This window comes from Grammomys surdaster, unplaced genomic scaffold (genome assembly GCF_004785775.1).
Source record: "Grammomys surdaster isolate TR1022 unplaced genomic scaffold, NIH_TR_1.0 313, whole genome shotgun sequence".
Classification (NCBI taxonomy): Eukaryota; Metazoa; Chordata; class Mammalia; order Rodentia; family Muridae; genus Grammomys; species Grammomys surdaster.
In genome coordinates, this window is record NW_021604732.1 from 6390464 (window position 1) to 6411980 (window position 21517).

General features: G+C 35.7%; 1 protein-coding gene across 2 annotated transcripts; it reads left to right on the top strand.

The window, feature by feature from the left end:
* Positions 1–6064: 6064 nt before the first annotated feature.
* On the top strand, positions 6065–21288 carry Gabra6 (gamma-aminobutyric acid type A receptor alpha6 subunit). 2 transcript variants are annotated; one of them, XM_028777659.1, is made up of 9 exons: positions 6065–6407; positions 6632–6750; positions 7407–7474; positions 9443–9663; positions 9738–9820; positions 10105–10248; positions 10632–10784; positions 12005–12264; positions 20201–21288. In XM_028777659.1, the coding sequence occupies exons 1-9, from the start codon at positions 6370–6372 to the stop codon at positions 20474–20476; spliced, it is 1362 nt and encodes a 453-aa protein (XP_028633492.1). In that variant the 5' UTR covers positions 6065–6369; the 3' UTR covers positions 20477–21288. The 2 variants fall into 2 exon arrangements, with proteins under 2 accessions (XP_028633492.1, XP_028633493.1); XM_028777660.1 differs by having other exon boundaries at positions 9473–9663.
* The last annotated feature ends 229 nt before the right edge of the window (positions 21289–21517 follow it).

The window sequence follows — 21517 nt, forward strand, 5'->3', positions numbered from 1 at the left end:
TGTTAATACTATGTACTATGCTAATGTCCTACCTAGCCAGATGTGTCCATTGGTATTTCTTTTTTTTTCTCTATTTACACTGTGCACATCAGTTGCCTTCACATCTCTTAAACTGAATCATTTAGATATAAGAGGAAGTCTCACACATTCTACCCTAACAAAGAACTTTTGTCATTTAAAAATAACAATATAATACAGGCATGATGGCACATGTGTGTAATCCTAGCACTCCGGTGGCAGAGGCAGGTGGATCTCTGTGAATTCAAGGTCAGCATGATCTACATAGAGAAGTGAAGAATAATCAGGACTGCAGAAATAGACTCTGACTTAAAAGAACAAAATAACAGTATGGATGATGAGAGTTTAATTTCTTTTATCCTGTCTCTGAGATTTTCCCTCTATAGGACAGTAGGTTTGGTTTTTGTATCCTATCCAAACTGGACAGAATTCACATTTAATTGACAACCATTCTCCCTGCTCCTCTCTAACATTTCCCTGGAGCTCAGCATTTGGCTGGAGCAACAAATAAATAAATAAATAAATAAATAAATAAATAAATAAAATAAAGTGGTCTTTTTCTTTGTATACTTCAAGCACCAGATACATAGGCAGATTCTAGGGAATAGATAACACAGCCAGAAGAGAAATCCTAGTGGTCCCCTAGTGGCTCAAATAGGTTTGTGCAGTTTACTAAAGTGCTTATTCTACTCCATGGAGGTGAGAGATTCATTAAGCAAGGAAGTTCATTAAGTAACTTCTAATTAGCTAGATTTCCCCCTCAGCCCAGGAAGCAGGACAAGTGCTCTCTACTATCTAGGTTTGCTCTCCAGTGAGTCACACAGCTCATCCGAATGTCAGATTGTGTCATCACAATCTGTAAGTCTCCTTTCACTTTGCAAGATGGAATTCTGAATTGTAGAAGCCAGTGGCAGAAATAAACTCAAATTGCCCTAGGAAACAATGATAGATTTAAAATAAAAATACAGGAATTTCCTGAGGAATCTAATGGCAGTTATGACACCCAGATTATGAAGGAGTTAAAATTAAAGGGCATTGTTAGAAATCCAGGAATTTTTTTTGAAAGATTTGGAGGGACTCTTCTCTACTTCTCTCTGAAGAACCACTGCATGTCTGTCCCTTTCTTCTCCCATCACTATGGCCTCAGCAAATGATGCAGACTCTAGTTTCTTAGCTTCATTTCTGAATACTGAAGGCAAAAAAGATTTGATTTGGCCAAACACAATGCAATGAATGTTTATGATAATGACAATGATGGTGGCATTGTTGCTGAATGCTTTTCATATCTTGGTTACTATGGGTACATCCATGAGAAACAACTTCATTCATGTTAATTCCATCCTCATCATAGCCTATACGGCCATTTTATAAATGGAGAAGTTGATGCCTGGAGGGAACAAATCAATTGATTGCACATGTTTAGTATTAGACATGTTCTCTAAAGGTACAAAACTGATTGAGTAAATGCCTATATATTTAAAAGTATATTCACTGATGGAAATTACAGGCTCTATATTAGGTAGCTTAACAGTGGCTGTCTCCTCAAAGAAAGGCCAAGAATCCAGTAGATGATCAATCCATGATGCTGGATTTCTCAGTAGTCCCCATGAGTGCTTCTGTCCCAAATCATTCTTAATTTAATTTAGAATTCCAAAGAATTCATTTCTGTAACCAGTGAAGGGATGTATTAGCAACATGCTAGGAAATCTCATCACCAGTGATAGTCAGGACAAGAAGACAAAAAAAAAATTCTTTTTCCATATCCTTCTATGTGGGCCAGAAGGTGTGGATCTTCCCACCTCCAATGATCCAATCAAGAAAATCTCTTATATGCACTCTCAGCTTTTGTGTTTTCATTAGGCAGACAACTTGATAACCAAGATCAGCCATCTAGGCACCCAAATTATTTACACCAAATTTATTTTTTCTGTGAGATAGCCACTAGTCCCCAGTCTCTGCCGCAGTTGCCTCCTCATCTTGTATCTTCATTGACCATTGTTAATGATTAGTCTTCTTCACTATTTAATAGTTTATCTTTCCTATATTATATTCACGATAAGTAGAAATCCTAGAATTTGCAAATTTTGAGATCACTATGTCATAAAAACATTTATTCTCAGCATATATCACATATTAAACAAATCTAAGTTGGATAGAATTTATAGTAGTTGAGAAACTACAATTTTAAATAAAATCATAAACCTATACTCTGAAAAATAGCTTCTGTTTCCTCAGTATTTGGGTTTGAGGTTTGAAGTGCCTATTTTCTGTCTGCATGCTTTAAAGACAACAGAGTGCCCTATAATGTACTTAACAATCAATTCCTAACCAAGCTGAGAACAATTTAAAGTAGTAGTCCATAGGAATGTCCCTTTATTGTCCTTTGCTTCCCAGAGCAATTTTATTCTTATTGCACTGCAGCCCGTAGGGATCTCAATAGTGTCCACTGAGATAGCAGGTACCCCTTAATAAAGATAGAGGATTCTGCTGGTCCAGGAAATTTAAGAGCTATGACTTTAGAAAATAAGTGAGGTCTGACATGCATGAAGTACAGTACATAAAAATGTACACTTTAGAGTTAGAGAAAATAACTAACTCCAAGACCTTAATGTAGTAGAACACCATTAGTGAGTGTCTTTTCCCCACCTTTGTAAAGCAAATCTGAAAGTAGATAACTTGCAGGGTAGTTGACTAGATTATTGCTGGTATCTGTGTCTATGATTCCCATGTAGCAAATGTTCAATAAATGCTCATTGTCATATGGTCCAACACTTTAGCTCCTTCCTTTAGTCTGGTGTAGTAGGACATCTTCCAATCCCTTGAAAGTACATTCTCCTCCAAGAAACCCTCACTATTCCTCTATCTGACAGGACCTCAAAGAACCCAACAGAGCTTTTAAATTGAAATATCCACTTACACTTCTTATTGAATAATTATTCCTTAAAACATCCCCCAGATAGCCTAAGTGTCTTGCTGAATGATCATCGGTATCATAGTATGTGCCTCCTCCATATACAATTCATGAATGGTGCTCCATGGCTTTTAATAGGACATTCACTTTTGCCTCCATCCTTGTATGACTAACAACAGAAATGACTCATTTAATAGAACTGACAGTTTTCCTCACTTCTGCTCACCAGTCTTGGATTCTACCTGGTTACTTTTGAGGAAAAATGTTTGTTTGGTTTTCAGTCCTGATTCTGTCATTTATTAGCTTGGTGTAACTAGTTACAAAGTACACACAATGGTGATTTATCCAATGAGCAGAATTATAGTTCTCCTTTCACACTCCTGCAAGTATTGCAATGGAAATGACAGTATCTCTTTAGTCATACTGTGCCACATTACCTTAAGACCCCTCTGAAGTGTAATACTGAGGGAGTCTTCTTATATATGGAATGAGAAGTCAGATAGACTCTATGCTCACTCAAGTGCCCAATATTCAGGGAATAGACAGCAAGTTTCTGGTTATTCTTGTCTGGTGCCTCCATGTGCAATTACCACAGCAAATATATCAGCAAAAAGGGGAACATCATTTGACTCTTCAAGGCATTTTCTATTTTGGAATGTGTGTGTGTGTGTGTGTGTGTGTGATGGTTTATACGAATGGTTTGTAACACCCCTCATTTTTTCAGAGAGTGGATGGCCTCTTTATTCCTAGGGAAGACATAATAGAAAATCCCTCACTAAGCCACCGTGTTCCCTCAAAATGCATCTCTCTTTTTTGTTGTTATATTATATGGAATTATATACTATATCATAATATGTTTGTAAAAAACTATATATACATATATATGTGTGTGTGTGTGTGTGTGTGAGTGCATGTGTGTGCGTGTGTGTGTGCATTATTCATAGGAGGCTATAATGTTTATTTGTGAAAATTCAATCTATTGGATTTTCATGGTGTAAAAATCATATATTGATATGTTTGTCAGAATAAATCCCCACTAGGTAAAGCATGAGTGCACTTGGTTCAGGATGGGGACGGATGGAAGATAGTGGTTTTACAAAGCTATTATAGCCTTTAAATGGGACTGAAGATACAGTGTTGGTTTGCTCAAATAGCCTGTTAGTACTGAGTCAGGTTTTACTTATAACTATAAACTGTAGGATGATGCAAGCATGCTCTTCTCAATCGTTTTCAATCATTGACAATGCCTGGCCTCTAGGGAGCATTTTAAAATACTGAGGAATATGTTTGTTTACCAACATTAAAAGACATCAATAGCCATATGGTTCTATAACAAAAGTTTCTAAATATTACTAAACATGTAAAATAGTCACATAAAAAGAGGAATGGCCATTACCAAATTGCAAATACAGCATTGCATTGGAAAGGAATGCATTAGACATCAAAATGTGATTAACTAATGATCTACCAAACAACAAAAGATGAACACATACAGTGGTTATTTTTATTTGTATTTTATTTATTATTGATGACATTCATCTTTCATTCTTCTTGAAAATATTTTTATTGAAAGTTGTTAAAATCAAATACTCCTAGATAAGCTCAGACTGTCTATTAATTTATTAGTTATATAACATAGCAATTACTTTATACATTTCAGAACATGATCACTTATGGGTCTCTTGCATGTCTCTCATATGTGCTGTGTTTTATTATTTGTCTTAGAAATATGGGTCATATGTATTATAGTCTAGCCTCAAACTAACAATGAGGCCAAGGATGCCTCTGAACTTCTGACTTTTCATCCTCGAACTCCCCAATGTTGGAGTTATATGTGTTTATCACCATATTGAGTTTCATGCAGTGTTAAAAATACAGTTCTGTGTTTCATGCATGCTATGCAAAGACTAAATAGGTTATATCTCCACTGCTTTCATTATTTTGGTTTGGAATATTTGGTAGAAAGATATAGTTAGAAGACGTGTGCTGCTGAAAATACATACATGTACATTAGTCATTTGTATATATAAGTACACATGTATACACACACACATTCTTTGTTTTGTATCTAAGAAATGTCATTTAGTGTTCAGCATTGGATTTTCCTTTCTGTTTAATATTTTTTATTGCTAATAGTCTTTGATAATATATTTCATATATACAAAGCTGTGCGGTGTGGTCATGCAGGAAACCAAACAACTATATAGAAATAGAATATATTTTTCTCATTTTCTCTTGAAAATTTCAGTGCACTGATATCAGTATTGTTATGAACCATAAGATATTAGATTTCCTGCTAACATAAAGAATAAAGAAAACAAGTGGTTCCCAAAGAAAGAAGTCAACATGGACAGTTGTAACATAAATATTTTCATACTGTCCAAAAGAAGGAAATTGTCTCTGTGGGGGAGTTCTGATGCTTGATTTGTAGCAAAATTCAAAATAAAGGCCCCAATACCTCCTCAAACCATCACCTGTTTCATATCCTTGACTTCATTTCTGGTCCTAGATCCATAGAATTATTTACAACTCTTAACAGATCTTATTGGCCCAATACTGAGGGGTGCATGGAGGAGGGATTTCACTTCATGTAAAATAAATAACCATCCGGATGTGTGTAGGTGGCCTTCACCTCATGTAGACACTCACATAGATAATCTTCTGAATATATGAAGGGTGGTTTTCACTGCATGTACACACACACACACACACACACACACACACACACACACACACACACACATAATTTTGTAGATCTTGTATAAAGTTTTGTTTGTTCAGTTTGGTTTTTATTGTTTTTATTTCTTACTATTAAAAGTTGTAAACGAAGTTCTTTCCCTATTTAACAGTAATCTGTGGGGACTATTTTTCATTACTGGGATGCCTATAGTCAGAAAAGCCAGTGTAAATCAGAAAGAGAATCCAGGAAAAGCCCTAGTATTTGACATTCCATCAGGGTTATGTAGGAATTCTTCTGTGAACCATAGAAATAATAAATGCTGAGCCGATTGGAACATAATCTCAATCAGCAAGATGCCACTGCTTTCCAGATTTCCTCACAGGCCCTTCTAATTCCTTGCCAAAACTAGCAGTGGATTTCTTCCTTTTAATCTCCCCTGATGCCTCAGTCAATTATTCTCATTGCTCTGACTCTCCACTTTCCAACTGAACCAGTCAGAGGAGGCTGGGTATCTGCAGGACTTTAAGACCACAAACAACCCCAATCCATGAGAAAAGACAGAAATAAGACAAAAAAAGAAGAAGGAGAACCCCTAACGCTTTCCTGGCAAACCATTCGTCCATTGGATTGCTGACTGGTCACAGAGTGGCATGAAGAATATGAAGGATTTGGAAGATTTCTCCAGTTGATTGTCAAAGGAAATCTGGCTGAGGGGAGGAAGAAACCAAGAGGGTGACCTGGCATCTCAGTGAGCCATAGGATGGTGTTGCTTCTACCCTGGCTATTCATTATTCTATGGTAAGAATATTTTTCTAACTTTTTTCCCTTTTATCCTAGAGGGAAGGGAGAGCATATAGCCACTGAGTGAATTTTACATTGCATAGTGAAAAACAAAACAGAACAAAACAAAACAAAAAACAGGGGTAGTGTGGCTGGTATCTATGATGGAATAAACTAGCACCCATTAAACAATATATTTTCTCTGAGGCCAGGTGTGAGAATTTTTGGCTCTCCACCCTCAGGCTAGAAAATGCCCAAGCTCAACTTGAAGATGAAGGCAACTTCTACTCTGAAAATGTCAGTCGGATTCTTGACAACTTGTTGGAAGGCTATGATAACCGTCTACGACCAGGATTTGGAGGTAAGACACTGCATTTCTATTAGACCAAATAATTGAACTTTTCTTCCTGTTTATAACCCTTAGACCCAGAGGATACAGAAAAAAAGATATCTTACCAGGTGGTAAGGGGGGGGGGAATACTAAGACTCCATGTGTGTATTGACAACCATTCCTCACTCTTTCCTCAGTCACTGACCATATGTAAGTCATCTAACCTCTATAAACCTTACTGTCCTAAATGAAGGAGTGTGTGTGTGTGTGTGTGTGTGTGTGTGTATTTGTGTGTGTTTATGGACATACTTGGCTTACAGGGTATTGTGAATATTGAAAATGCTTTTCCACATATGAAAATTTACTTAGTATTTGTCCCTTGAAAGCTATCAATACCAACAAGTTAGTATCATTAGTTGTGGTAGCAATAATAATTATTTTTATGGTATACAGATCTTGTCATTTTCCATCCCTTGATTGTCTCTCAGTGTGAATAGAATGAATTTAAAATAAAGTAATTGGAGTAACTTTTTCGAGGTTTTAAAACTAAAGAACATCCACTAGAAAAAGGTGGAAACAGGCAGAGCTTTGATTTTCAGGTATGTGAAATGATTTTGTGGACTTACCGTGCTCTCTCTCTTACCTGCACACAGGTTAATAGCCCTGATCTTCTTGGCTTATTTCAGGTGCTGTAACAGAAGTTAAAACAGACATCTATGTGACCAGCTTCGGGCCTGTGTCAGATGTGGAGATGGTGAGTACAATGGGTACTTTTATTTAGGAGTGAGAGCTGGTCTAGGACTAATGATTCCAGGTACTACCATCTGTCTCTGCACATAACATGTATATTTCTGCTGGAAAGGCATTTGCACTAGAGCAGGATACTGGTACTGTTTGGATACTTGAAGATGAGCCTATTTTTAATATTACAGGCTCTCTTTCATTCACATATCATGCAATGGCTAGTTCTACGAAAAGTAGAATCGCTCCTCTCTTTTTTTTTCTTCGTGAGGTCCTAGAAAAATTATTTATGTAAGAAATTCTTTTTAAAAGCTTCTTGCTGTGTAAGAATATATTGATAAATGTGATGCTGAGATATGCCTATCATTTATTATGCATCATAATCAGTGCATCTTATCCAAACAGTGAAGAAGTCATTTGGATAGGTTCATGCTTTCCACCTTGTACATTGCGGATGCATCAGTGGGTGTTCTGGAGACTCTGTTCCAGGTACAGATGGCTGTAGGATTCGTAAGAGGGTATTTATGGAAAGTAGCAATGAAAGCCTGAAGTTGTCTTTCTGAACAGAGTGTATCATGATATTCCTTTTCCAGTTTCCAGGTAGTATTTTTCTCCCAAGACTAAAGTATAAACACCAAGGCAGAAACGGTCATGAATGTCTTTTTTAAAATGTGCCATTAGCTTTTCTTGGGAAATTGTAATTCTGTATAAACAAGACAGTTTCTGGTAATTTCTTTTCCTACATTAGAGTTGACATGAAAAAATAAAGAAGAGAAAAGAACAAATGGATAAAAAATAAAGTAAATGGGAACCAAAAAGAAAAAGGAAGGATGGAGAAAAAGAAGAATGGAGAGATTGACAGAGGAAGGGGGAAAGAAGGAAGATACAGAAGAGGGGCAGAGAGTGAGGAAGAGATTCCATTGAGAAATAAAAATCTTAAGACTTATAAAGGGAGCATCACTATACTCAGGACACTTGTTATTTAATATCATTTTTTGCTTCAAGTTTTTCTTTATTTCCAGAGTAAACAAATATGACACTTGGTGTTGCAGTGCTTGAGTCAGGGTTTAAATTACTTTTACGTCATATGTGTCTCTTTTTAGATTATTTTGTGTAATAAGATCCTCGCAGTGGATGCTTGACGATTGTATAGATATATCCTGCATTGAAATATGCTTTTAAAAATTAATAACTATTTATAGAAATAAGTATTATGAAGTAGGCAAAAATTAATGCAATGCTTCAACATAGTAGCAAGGCATTTGTCCTTGACTTCTGTGATGGCCTTACAATTATATTTTTAAAATTAACATCCCTTAAAGCCATGGTTTAAAAATCAAAGTTGTGGTATTTATATTAAATATACTTATGGTAATGTTTCTTTGTATGTTTTCTAACAACAACATCATAAATCCATGGTATGCAGTAATACTCTGCTAATCAATGAAGGTTTGTATTTATTGGAATTTCACTGTGTGGAAGTGTCCTCTGATCCCACTTCGAAGGTGAGTGTGGTATGAGAAAGAATGGCTAGACTAGCTGTAGGTTGGATGTCAAACAGGAAGCCTGAAGTCTAAACATTCTCATGTGGTTTTCTTTCAAGTTAAGGGTGACAGCAAAGGAAAGGCCACAGCTGCAAAGTTGGCTGACTGGATGGTCATGGAGGAACAGTGTTGAGCAGAGTCAGGCAGGGGGAAGATTAGGCCCATTAATATACCTATGTTTTATAATATTACAAGACTTGTGAGTTTGAGAAAAACAAGGCATGATCCAAGTAGTTATTTAGGATTAAAAATCATTTATTGATTATGGCAAAATAGCATTGATTCTAAGATCATTATTGATTACCAAATTAGTCAGCTTTATTAAGAAGTTATGGGTGTGGAATTTGCTGTCTTGATTAAATTTGGAATTAGGTATAAATAATAAACTGTTTTGCAAGACATTTCCCACTCTGTGTGAAATTTGGTTTTTCTCTTAGGAGTATACAATGGATGTTTTCTTCCGCCAGACTTGGACGGATGAGAGGCTGAAGTTTAAAGGCCCTGCTGAGATTCTGAGCTTAAATAACTTGATGGTCAGTAAGATCTGGACTCCTGACACTTTTTTCCGGAATGGGAAAAAGTCAATTGCTCATAACATGACAACCCCTAACAAGCTCTTCCGATTAATGCAGAATGGAACAATCCTGTATACCATGAGGTGAGTTGCCCTTTCTACTTCCGCTATTCATTGAATGAGTCCACCATGGTAACCAGAATGTTCAATGTCTGCAGGCTTACCATCAATGCTGATTGTCCCATGAGACTGGTTAACTTCCCTATGGATGGACACGCTTGTCCACTCAAGTTTGGGAGCTGTAAGTTACACAACGTTTCAGAAAGTCGAATAAGGCATTAGATATATGCACTTGGTTCCAGCTGGAGACTTGGAAAATTAGGGAAAATATTACTAGGAAACTCTCATTGTGAGCTCAGAAATAGCATTTTGCTAATTATTAGAAGTTTCAGTTAATAGACTTTTTTTTAAGCAACAAAGTTTATGTTTCTCTTTCCATAGACAAGTGAGGTAATGCTTATTTTGAAGGAAAGAAAGCTAATGAGATATGTTTACCGCTTTGTGTCATTTGCTTCAAAACTACAGATGCTTACCCTAAAAGTGAAATCATATATACATGGAAAAAAGGACCACTTTATTCAGTAGAAGTACCAGAAGAATCTTCTAGCCTCCTCCAGTACGATTTGATTGGGCAAACAGTTTCTAGTGAGACTATTAAATCTAATACTGGTAAGAATATTTTTAAAAAGCATGGTAACATAACTCTAATACCCATTTTTAAAAATATCTAGTATTTTATTTCATGCATGTTAGACATCATAGGCTAAATTTGCTATTTTGAAATAATGGCTTCAAAAAACTTGCTAAATACAAACATTTGTGCAATCTAGAAATGAATTATTCTATATCTTTATGACATAAGGTGCCATCAAAACCAACAAACTGGTATGTGTCTTTGCATCTGATTGTGCAATATTCTTATATATTTTTTAAATCATATGTTTACTTGTTTTCTTCCAGACTGTGCTAATTTAAAAATTTCTAAGTTTTGTATTCACTGGATTCATTTTCGTGCTGTCCACAACTCTCCTAATAAACATGTCTTCCAACAGGTGAATATGTAATAATGACAGTCTATTTCCACTTACAAAGGAAGATGGGCTATTTCATGATCCAGATATACACTCCGTGCATCATGACAGTTATTCTTTCTCAAGTGTCTTTTTGGATTAATAAGGAGTCGGTCCCAGCAAGAACCGTCTTTGGTATGCCTCACACTTTGTGCACTCTTTCCATTCAATTTTCCCTTCTTAAAGCTTAATGATTTTGCTGTGAATACTGACAACTGTGAGGTCTCTCAATACATGGACAAAAAAAAAGAGTCATATGTTACATAAAATGACTCTCATCTTTTTGCAAGTTGCGTGGTGAATCTACAAAAAACAACAAACCAAACAAACCAACACAAACAAACAAACAAAACTCTGCAAGAATTACAGTTCTTTCCTATGACTTAAGTCTTAGGTAGCAATGCTAACATAACGGAAAAACCTGACATATCCATCCAGGAAAACAAATGCTTAATATAGTGAATTCACTCATGTGAATTCTGCCTCCCTTTTCTTGGGTTGAATTAAATGAAATTGGCATTTTGAAGATCCAAAAGTAAATAAATATTGACAAATTTTCTATGATTCAGCCAAATATTTGCTTCCATTTGTGAAGAATAAAATCACTAATTGATGGAAAAAAACTTAAATAATAAGAACAAGAGTGCTGGCTGAATATTATGAGAAGCAAATCCACTTTTCCTGCATTTTTCAGTTATAAAATTAATATTCTATATGAAAGATATGATATATAATTTATTATGATTACATCTTTATGACTATTATTTATTATGATTATTACTGCATCTGCTTGTCAAATTATCAGAAATAAAAGTCTTCTTATGAGTATCATCAATATTGCATATCTACAAATTACATAAATTCCCTGTCACAATTCAGACAAAAAACCTCCCAGCATTAATGTGACAGAAATCTTTTCTTCATGGGTAAATACTTCATCTTTAAAAAAAATTCTTTATTTTCTTTAATTGAGTGACAAAATTTCATGCTGGCCTTATGTCCCTGGTTTGTAATGATAGATAATCTTAGCTTCTGAAAACAAAGATGTAGGATTTTGAAAGTTCAAATCACCGTAATTTGTTACATTTTCTCAAACAGGAAACAAGTAGAACTCTCCATGATTAGCATTTTACTATAGTTAATTTAGTTCAACGACTATACTTACGGGAATTTTATTTTCTAAGTCAGTGCACTAGGTTGGAATGATGTCTGAATGGTAACATCCATGATAATGAAAGTAAAATCACAAGGGGTGAGGCCAAGTGATTGATTAAATTTCTTACTAACCTGTTCTTGGATCCCTTTACAGGATTCCTGATGCTAAATACTGTGTTTCTCCATCTTTTTCATTTCAGGAATCACCACTGTTTTAACCATGACCACCTTAAGTATCAGTGCTCGTCACTCTCTACCCAAAGTGTCCTATGCAACCGCCATGGATTGGTTCATAGCTGTATGCTTTGCGTTTGTCTTTTCTGCTCTCATTGAATTCGCAGCTGTCAACTACTTCACCAATCTCCAGTCGCAGAAGGCTGAAAGGCAGGCACAGACTACAGCCACGCCCACCGTGGCAAAGTCAAAAACAGCTGAACCACTGGAAGCTGAGATTGTTGTGGTAATTGTTTTGTCTTCTACTGTCAGCCAGCAGATAAAGAGCTCAGTCAGTGGCAACATACACATGAGCAGTCCTTAACAGTATTTGTTGAATGTAAATTATGTAACTAGAGTTGCCAGGCAAATTTTGCTTCTCACTTCACAGGGGTGAAGCTGGGAGAAAGCCTTTATTTATCTTCGCTCTAAAGTTTTGCTATTCTTTCACCATCTTTACTTGTACTGGCAGACTCTAGGCTCTCAAAGAAGACTAGAAAATTCTGTTTAGCCATTAGAAGTTTCCTTTGAACAGGTTCCCTCATAGCAACTAGGGAGAATATAGTTTTTATTTAAAAAAAAAAGTCCTAATGAGGCATCACAGTCTGAAGAAAAAGAAACAACTCTTGTGGCATGGGTGGCTTCTTTATTTCATAAGAGGAGGGGGTAAAAAGGTCATAGAGATTCTCTGAATGAAGAAAAGTAAAAAATGTAGGGAGGGAATAAAATGGAGGGGGGAGCCATTTATTGATCCATTCTAAATTTCCTGCTTTTACAAACAGGAATATCAAATCTCAGAGGTCAGAGCTGAGTAAGCATTCTTAAATGTCATAGTGTTTGCCAGAAATATGACCTTGTAGAAAAATCAGGAATTGATTCTAGAATTTGTCTACATTACAGGCTAGTACTATTCTTTCTCCATCAAAGTCTGAAGGAAACAAATGTACCTGAGCTTGTACTACAGGATAGAACATGTCTTAGAATGTAGATGACATCATTCCCCAAAATCTTCTGTGACATACTGATAGTTTCTCTTTATAAGTATATACAGAGAGAAAGCATGCATACATATTTAATGAAAGTGTTTATAACAAAAATATGCTCTAGACTTAGTTTGACATGTTTAAAAATTATTTATTTTTCAGACAAGCAGACAAATTAAATTTCAAATATTTTAAAAAATGTTTTATACTTGTGGAAAAAAGTGAATTTTATTGTAAATTATCTGTATACATACACATATATACATACATAATTTTACATTATGTAAAATTCATAATTGAACTTAGCATATATCTGTAAAGAATTATTTACCATAATTCAAAATGGTTTGCAAAGGGTTACTAAAAAGAAAGTGTATAAACTGTGGAACTTAAAGCTATTCTTCTCAGATAAAGTGAAACAAAGTTTAAACATTTTCCCAATTCATCCTCACCTCACTAAGTTTTGTTTTGATTTGTTTTCCACAGGAGATGATTAAGTCTAAGTTTGAGAATTAGAGCAGAACAGAAAAATAAATTCAGCAGAAATAGGATAAACAAAAAGCATCTAAAATGATTTTGAATAAATGCACTTATTTATTGTTGGAATATAATAAAAAATATTTATTTTATTTTATTACAATATATAGTACCCAGAGCAGGGGTCATGATTTCAAGTATTTGGAGAAGACCTAGAGTTATCAATAACTCTGACTATTAAAGGTATTGCCTATTAAAGATAGGAAGTAAAATCCCAAGTATTCTTATATAAATTGTCTCCTATGTTGTCAAAACAGCAACATGATGAGCAGGTCCTATAGAAAACTACATTTAAAACTATATATATTTAAATCCTGTCAGAGCATTTCCTGCTGCAAATTCCATTTGTCTTTATGAAAAATTATATTTTCTGAACTTCTCTGCTTAAAGTATTTGAAAACAATGAATGGGATATTTTTATTTGTTCCTGAAAGACGAAAGTGTAAAAATTAAAACCTAAACTAACCGAGCCAAAAGTAAAAACCCTAAAGGTATCAAAATAAATACATGTGATTATGTAGGACATTTATATTTCATTTGTTCGTGGCAAAACCTAGCAAGTTGCTTTATAGAATGGAGAAGAATAAACAGAAATTGCACATTGGCTATTTATGTTATACAATGCCATATTATGATTGCAAGGTCATTTTATTTTTTCTCAAATACCATGACATTTAAAAATGCCTATTCAGTAATCAAAACGTTATTTTAAAAAGCTCACCATTGAACCCACAGATTACTGTGGTGAAGGTGAAGTACATTAATTTGCTTAGCTTCCTGTTACTTTAAAGGTCTAAGCCCTCTTTGCCACGTTTCCCAGTGTGAATGCTCTCACCCACCACTGGGATCCCTTCACTAGTACTTTTCTTAATATGGTATGTGTTCCTTACAAGAGGTGTGGCAGCATTGTGAATCTGCACCTAAAATCTGCCTACAAAATTGACCAAAACTTCATTAGCTAGAAGACGCAGTGACTATATCCTAATTGTCTCCTTATTCACTGTGTTGCTTCTTTTTACAACTGGCTTCTTTACACACTAGTGGAGAGGCTGTGGTAAATTATTCAGACCTTATGTATATGAAAAGTTTCTTATACAGAATATGGAGTATCACCATATGATCTCACCCCTCATGGAGCTGCTTGGGCAGCAAGAAGAGAAATGGCAATGAAAGAGATAAGTCCATGATTGACTGTAATAAAGGCTTTGGCTAAAGACAAGGAGTAGCATGAAAATATTCATGCGGGCGTGTCTAACTCATTTTGAAGGAGTCTGCATTTCTAGAAGAATGATTTAAGAGCTGAAAAGAGACAGATGAGCTTGGCTTGTATAGAAGCCCAAAGCTAATTGCTAGGAACTCGGGCAAAGAGACAGAAATGAAACTGTTCTTTTTTTTCTGGTCCTTCTTCCTGCTATATCCTGAACATGCTGTAGTCAACTATGTACAGAGATGTGAAGGATAGGATGCTGAAAGTTACCTTTCTCTTTCCAAATATGGCTAAGATTTTTTTCAACCCCATTAGTATTCCCTAAAAATAAGACTTGTGAAAGACTCTAAGAAGCACAAATCTCTGGGCGCCCCTTCTCCATGGTCAGTCCACCCTATATATCCTAGGGATGCAGGAGTTGGTTAGGTGATATGTAGTTGTTAGATAGCTGTTTGCTCCACATAGTGTATCAAATCCTCACCCAGTTCTCCAGTCTGTACCCTTCAAAAACCAGTCTGGATCACTTAGCAGCACTGATGTACCAGACAGATGCCAATTAGCCTTTTTTTCAGAGTACATTTTGTAATCTTCTATGGTCTCAGTAATACTTGCTCCAACATAAATTGTTTATAGGAATAATGCACTTCTAATTTTGCCATAATATTTCATGATGTTTTGAACACAGTTTACAAATACTGGGGCTTTTTTGTTTTGTTTGCTTGCTTTGTTTGCTTTTAATTTTATCTTATTTTGGTGTATACAATGAGTGGTTCTATAAGTAACTGTTTTGTGTCAAGTCTTGAGAGTTGATTAGAATAGATGTGTTAAGAGAGTATATATTTAGGTTCTTGAGAGATGGATTATTGGTTAAGAGTAGTAGCTGCTCTTGCTGATGGTCTGGGTTCAGTTTTCTGCACAAATATGTTGACTGGTATATATCTGTAACTCCAGTTCCAGTGACCTTAATATTCTCTTCAGCTTCTTCAGTCACAAGACATAGCATGCACATGGTGCACAGACATACATGCAGGCTGAACACTTATATAAATAAAATAATAATAAATAACTAAAAATATTTCATAGAGATGATATATTGGCCACTTTATTTAAAATACTAGGCAAATATCAAGTATTTCTTTAATCCCTTATCCCTACATCAATAATTGATCATCATGTTTTCTACTTTAACTCAAAGTACCTTTGCAATATAATGTTACTTAAAACAAAGAGGTGCTCTAAAAATACCCAGAGCAGGATGGCACTGAGCAGCAGGGGAGCCCAGGAAAATTTCAAAACCACAGGTGTTCCACTCAAAACACTGACAGCCCCAAGCTGAGCCCTCATCTGGACTCTGACAAAAGCCTATTTTACCATCAACCTAAGGTTCTGGGCTTACAATAGCGCAGGTGGGGTCTGATACAAACCTGTAGCTTAAAGAGTTTGCAAAATTGGCTTTTTTCCATTACAGAAATGTAATGTTTTTCTTCTAAATTGGCACCTAATAACCTCTGGCTGCCAATTCTTAACTGTCCAGTAACTGTTTATCCAATGTACAGCATTAAATACAGCACTCCTGCATTTTCTTTATATTCTTACATTTGCTTCTGTTGGAACCCCTACCCAACCGGTTGCCTCTTGTCCAGTTACTGCTGGACAGAGAAACAAACTGGATTCTAAACACAGCTCTTCTCCCAGTAGGCATTGGACAAAGTCTGCATGTTGTCATAAATTGGAATGAGTGTGCTTTTGGTACCCTGTAAAACAAGCTCTTCAACACTGACTAAGATTATAGAGGACAGTCTTCATCCAGAAAAAAATATCCAATCTAAAATATTAATACTTTAGTGCCTGAGAAACCCTAGGTAATGCTGGTGGGATGCACAGGATAATAGCTGTTAAGGGCAGGGTCTCCATTACCTGAATTGAATTCAAACCTCTGCAAACATAAATCTAAGTGAGGTTCCTTACTCAATTTCAATTTTTCATATCTAAAATGAGCATGATATGACATGAAAGATGTTTCCAACTAGTAACTAAAATTATTCATGTAAATTTCCTCTTGATGCTTGTCAACTCCTGGAAAAATATTTACATCTTCATTCATCTTTTGATTAAGCATAAGTTTTTGAAAATATACTCTGTTCTGTGCACTGGCTAGGCACTCTTGCTTGAACAGAATGAGCCTGTATCATTAAGAAGTTATCTTGGTGTGAAAGAAGATTAGACTAAATAGAAGTAGTTGCTATCTAGAAGAGATAGCATGATCCAAGCTAAAGGAGATTGAGAGAGTCAGGAAAGTGTACGAAGGTGACATCATTGGTGACAGTGGATGATGCATGAGCTTTCTATCAACGCATTTAAAGGTGGAGTATCGGGGGAACATAATTTTTAGAAAAGGAGAAATTAAGAAAGGGGAACAGGAAGTAAGTTCATGTTGCACAGAATTGAAACGACACAACGGAGATTTGCTAGTCAAATATTTGTAAGCATATACAGCATACATTTTGCTAGGAATTCTTATAAAAACTGGAAAATATGCATGGCAACAGGCATAACTGTGTCCAGCATTATAGATAAGAACTAAGGCTAAGGCAGAGTCAGAGACCCTTATGTTGATGGTCCATCTAACCCCTATCACGAGTATAGATGTCAAGTTGTAACATGGAGTTTGTAGACTCTTATGTCATAGGAAATGATCCTCAAAGATTGTTTGTAGCAGAAGGAAAGAAAGAGATGCTTAGTTTCAAGCTAATGTTATTTTACTATTTCAAATTCATAGCTCTTATCTCTGGACTAGGGTCACTTGGTAATCTTCATTGAGATTTTCTGGCAATATAGGCATGCCAAGGTAATAAAAAAAATAGCTTTTCTACCCCAAAGCACTAAAGATGGAAAGAAAATACCAACATCTTATCATCTTATGATGTATTACATTTATAGTCATTTTTCTCAATATCAGTGAATGCACCAGATCTTAACTCCTTCTGCCTGAAATAGAAAGGCAAGTTTCAGTCAGGTCATATATGATGTTCACAGTGAAGATGTGTCTGGAAAGGAAGTCTCTAAGGGTTTGCCTTTTTCACTCTATCATGATCATAGGAATTTTACTAGAGTAAAAGACTTTTGTGCTCCATGTGTATGGAAGGAGGGTGGCTCTTATTTTATAAAGACATTTTATGCTTTCAAGTAGATAATAATTTAGCAACATTTTAATAAGGTAAAATAAAATTAAGTAATGAAAATAGAGTCTGAGAAATATGGTTAAAAACACTCAGGAAATAGTGCCAATTTTATCTTTTAAGACACTAGAGTGTGGTATCTTAAGACCAAAATATTGTCACTCTGGTACAAATAAACCACAGCCTAGTGACCACAAAATGTAATCCTTATCTATCATTTAGTTTTAATAGATAATGTCACTCTTTTTATGGCCAGAATCAGAAAAGTGGGTCTTTACTTATTTTAGGTTCTCCTTTCTTTCAAGACCTGTGACTTATTTAACTCTGTAAAAATGTCAACCATAGTGCCAAGCCAACAGCTAAGGCAGCAGTCATATGAAATTCACCGTGATTATGTAAAATCAGTCTCACTTTTTAACTGTAGGAAGAAACAGGTATTTGTCATGACTTCTAAAGATACAATGGGCTCCAATTCTTTAAGATGACAACTGTTACTTAGAAATTTCCATGGAGAATCAATCAAGGAAGTCCAGGATAAAGAGACAAAAATCGAAACAAAATAAAAAGATTCTTTAGTTGATGTTCCTGCAGCCCAAATGTCACCACACTAGCAGGCCACTGTGATCCTGTGGCTCAGCCAGCACAGGAGAGGTGGCTGTTTCATCCTGTGCTGCAGGGTGGCTGGCTTTAGCTACAGGAGTCTGTCTACATGAGAAACAGTATGCCATGTTGCAAAGTAATGATTTTGTTGCCAGAGAAGAAACAAGGCCTTTTTACAAAATCAAAGGGCAACATGTAGCAAGTGTTTGAAGGTAAGGAGCCAGTAAAACAAAGTAGCCCCAAGGAACATGATTGTTATAATATGTAGACAAAAAACTGCAGGAAGCAATAGAAAGGTGCCTAGATTCCAGCAGCCTGGAAGGATTCTGGGTCAGATGAAATCAAAGTCTCTGAACTAGGCTCAATAGTTTAGAGCAGAGATAAAAATGTGTTGGAATGGGACTAGAAGTGTGACCATAAAGAACATGTTCCCATTCCTTTAACCCCTACTTTCACAAATGTTAATTAATGCAGTTAATATCTCTTCCAAAAATGATATGGCCTATTATTTCAGTAGAAATTAAACTCAGTAATGAAAAATACATGGAGCAGCTCTCAGGTTAGTGTATGAATGATGAACCATTTGGGATTATTTCAGAGGGAAGCCAGTGGAGGTGTGTTCCTTGGGAAGATGAAGGCTCTCTGTATCCAAATACTAGGTTTAAAGGCAGATATATGTCAAAGCACATTCTCCCACTTGATATAAAGATAGCATTGTTCCCTGGCCTTTGATATGCATTGTTCTGATGGACACTGAAGAATTCTTCTTTTAAATGTCTTCTGGTTCAAACTCCTAAGTGTGAGAATGTGAAAATTTAGGGTAGAACTTTTTCTAGAAGGCTACTATCAGTGACCAGAACTAGGATTTCCTTGTCATAAGTAAGTGTCCAAATATTTTAAAAATCAAATGCACCCTACTACACACACACACACACACACACACACACAGAGGTGGGGAGGGAAGAGAGACAGAAACAGGGACAGAGACCAAGAAAGACAGAGAGACAGAGACAGAAAGACCGAGACACTGAGATAGAACAGAGACAGAGATCTGAGACAGTGAGAACAAGAGAGATATACTTCATCATGTACATTTATTGGTGTAGAGGATTAAGTATAATTTTGTAACTTGGATCATTTTTTCCTATTATAATTTATTAATATTTATTAATATTCTAATTGCTCAAATATATTTAATATTTGACATCTATTGTTGATGGATTCAATGTCAGATTGAAGCAAACTACTGGTTTTTTGAAGTAAGGTTGGAGATATATGGTTTAGTGGTAGAATACTTGCCTGGAACACATGAGTTCTTGGTTATAATTCCCAGACAGCACAAAAGAAGTCAAAAAGTAGAAAAGTGTGCCCATCTTCAGTGCTTACTTGAAGGCAGGATGAGTTGCTTACTTTTAGGGACATATTTAACATGTGCAAAGCAGTGCATTTAAACTCCAACACCACACACACACACACACACACACACACACACACGCACACACAGTAAAAGCTTTGCTATAAATTTTATTAAAACGATGATATAACATATTACTATGAATTTGTTGATGATTTACCATACTTAGTTAATAAATATGTGTCAGTGGTAAAGTCATGCCTGTCTAGACAGGGTATTTCTGTTATTTTGATATGTTGATGATTGCTACCTTTCTTTCTTAGCATTCTGACTCCAAGTACCATCTGAAGAAGAGAATCAGCTCTCTGACATTGCCAATTGTTCCATCTTCTGAGGCCAGCAAAGTCCTCAGTAGAACGCCTATCTTACAATCACCGCCTGTCTCTCCTCCATTGCTCTTACCAGCCATTGGGGGCACCAGCAAAATAGATCAGTATTCCCGAATTCTCTTCCCAGTAGCATTTGCAGGATTCAACCTTGTGTACTGGATAGTTTACCTTTCCAAAGATACAATGGAAGTGAGTAGTACTGTTGAGTAGTTTGCAGCCAAGAAAACCTAGATACTGTAGTTTTGTCATTTTTTTCCATTTTCTTCACTGACAGAACACAAATCATTGAGGTTAGTATAGATGGTCTCATTTTACATATTACATGAAAACTGAATGTCTGTATTTCATAGTATGGAGTGAGAATGTGTGGGCTAAAAGCAATAATGGTACTCTTCAAAATTAAATTTAGAAGGCTACTGAAAATATGAATTGTTTGTACAGTAAAATAATAATAATAAAGTAATCATCATCTATATGGATAAGGTAGATTCAAAATGAGTTTGCCAACTTTTGTCTTCATTATTCAATATTTTAAATTGTCACTGTGAATAACATTTTCCACAAAGCAGATAAACACAGACATACTGTTCCTTCTAAAGCTTGCCTTAAATTTGTTTGTTTTGGCTTTGTTTCTACTCTAAATATTTACTGGTATGTTTATACAGCATGCTGGAGGCCTTTACGATTTTGCAAGAACTTTCAGTGGCAGTGGACTGCTTATATTGAGTTTAGGCATTTCTTTTTAACCTTGCTGTGTTCTTTTACCTCAATAAAATGTGGCATTATATACACATAAATAATACATAGTTTATAAATTATGTATGCATATGTACATAGCTTTAGATATGCTGTAATACTGTTGTTATTTCCCACTAAATGCACATTTAAAGACAAGATGCTTGCCATAACAGCAGGAGGTCCTATGAAGGTCACTTGGTGTACTATGACTATATTCTGATTATGGTTACTATCATATGTTACACTTTCCTAAATATAATGCTAAATAAAACCGCAAGCCTGCATCTCTGGTTTTGATTCATAAAAATGGGGAGATAAGTTTTCTTGGGTACCAAGACATGAAGAGGCTTCCCCTGCCCAGTGTTACTAACAGCCTTTCTGAGACACAGGAGATGAGACAGCCAAGCAGTCAGGGGCTGAGAAGATTTGAGTCACAGTCAAACAATCACTGCTTCCTTTTGCTTCTCTATAATCAACACTGAAGTCTGGATGGCAATTCTCTTCTTTTTCTCC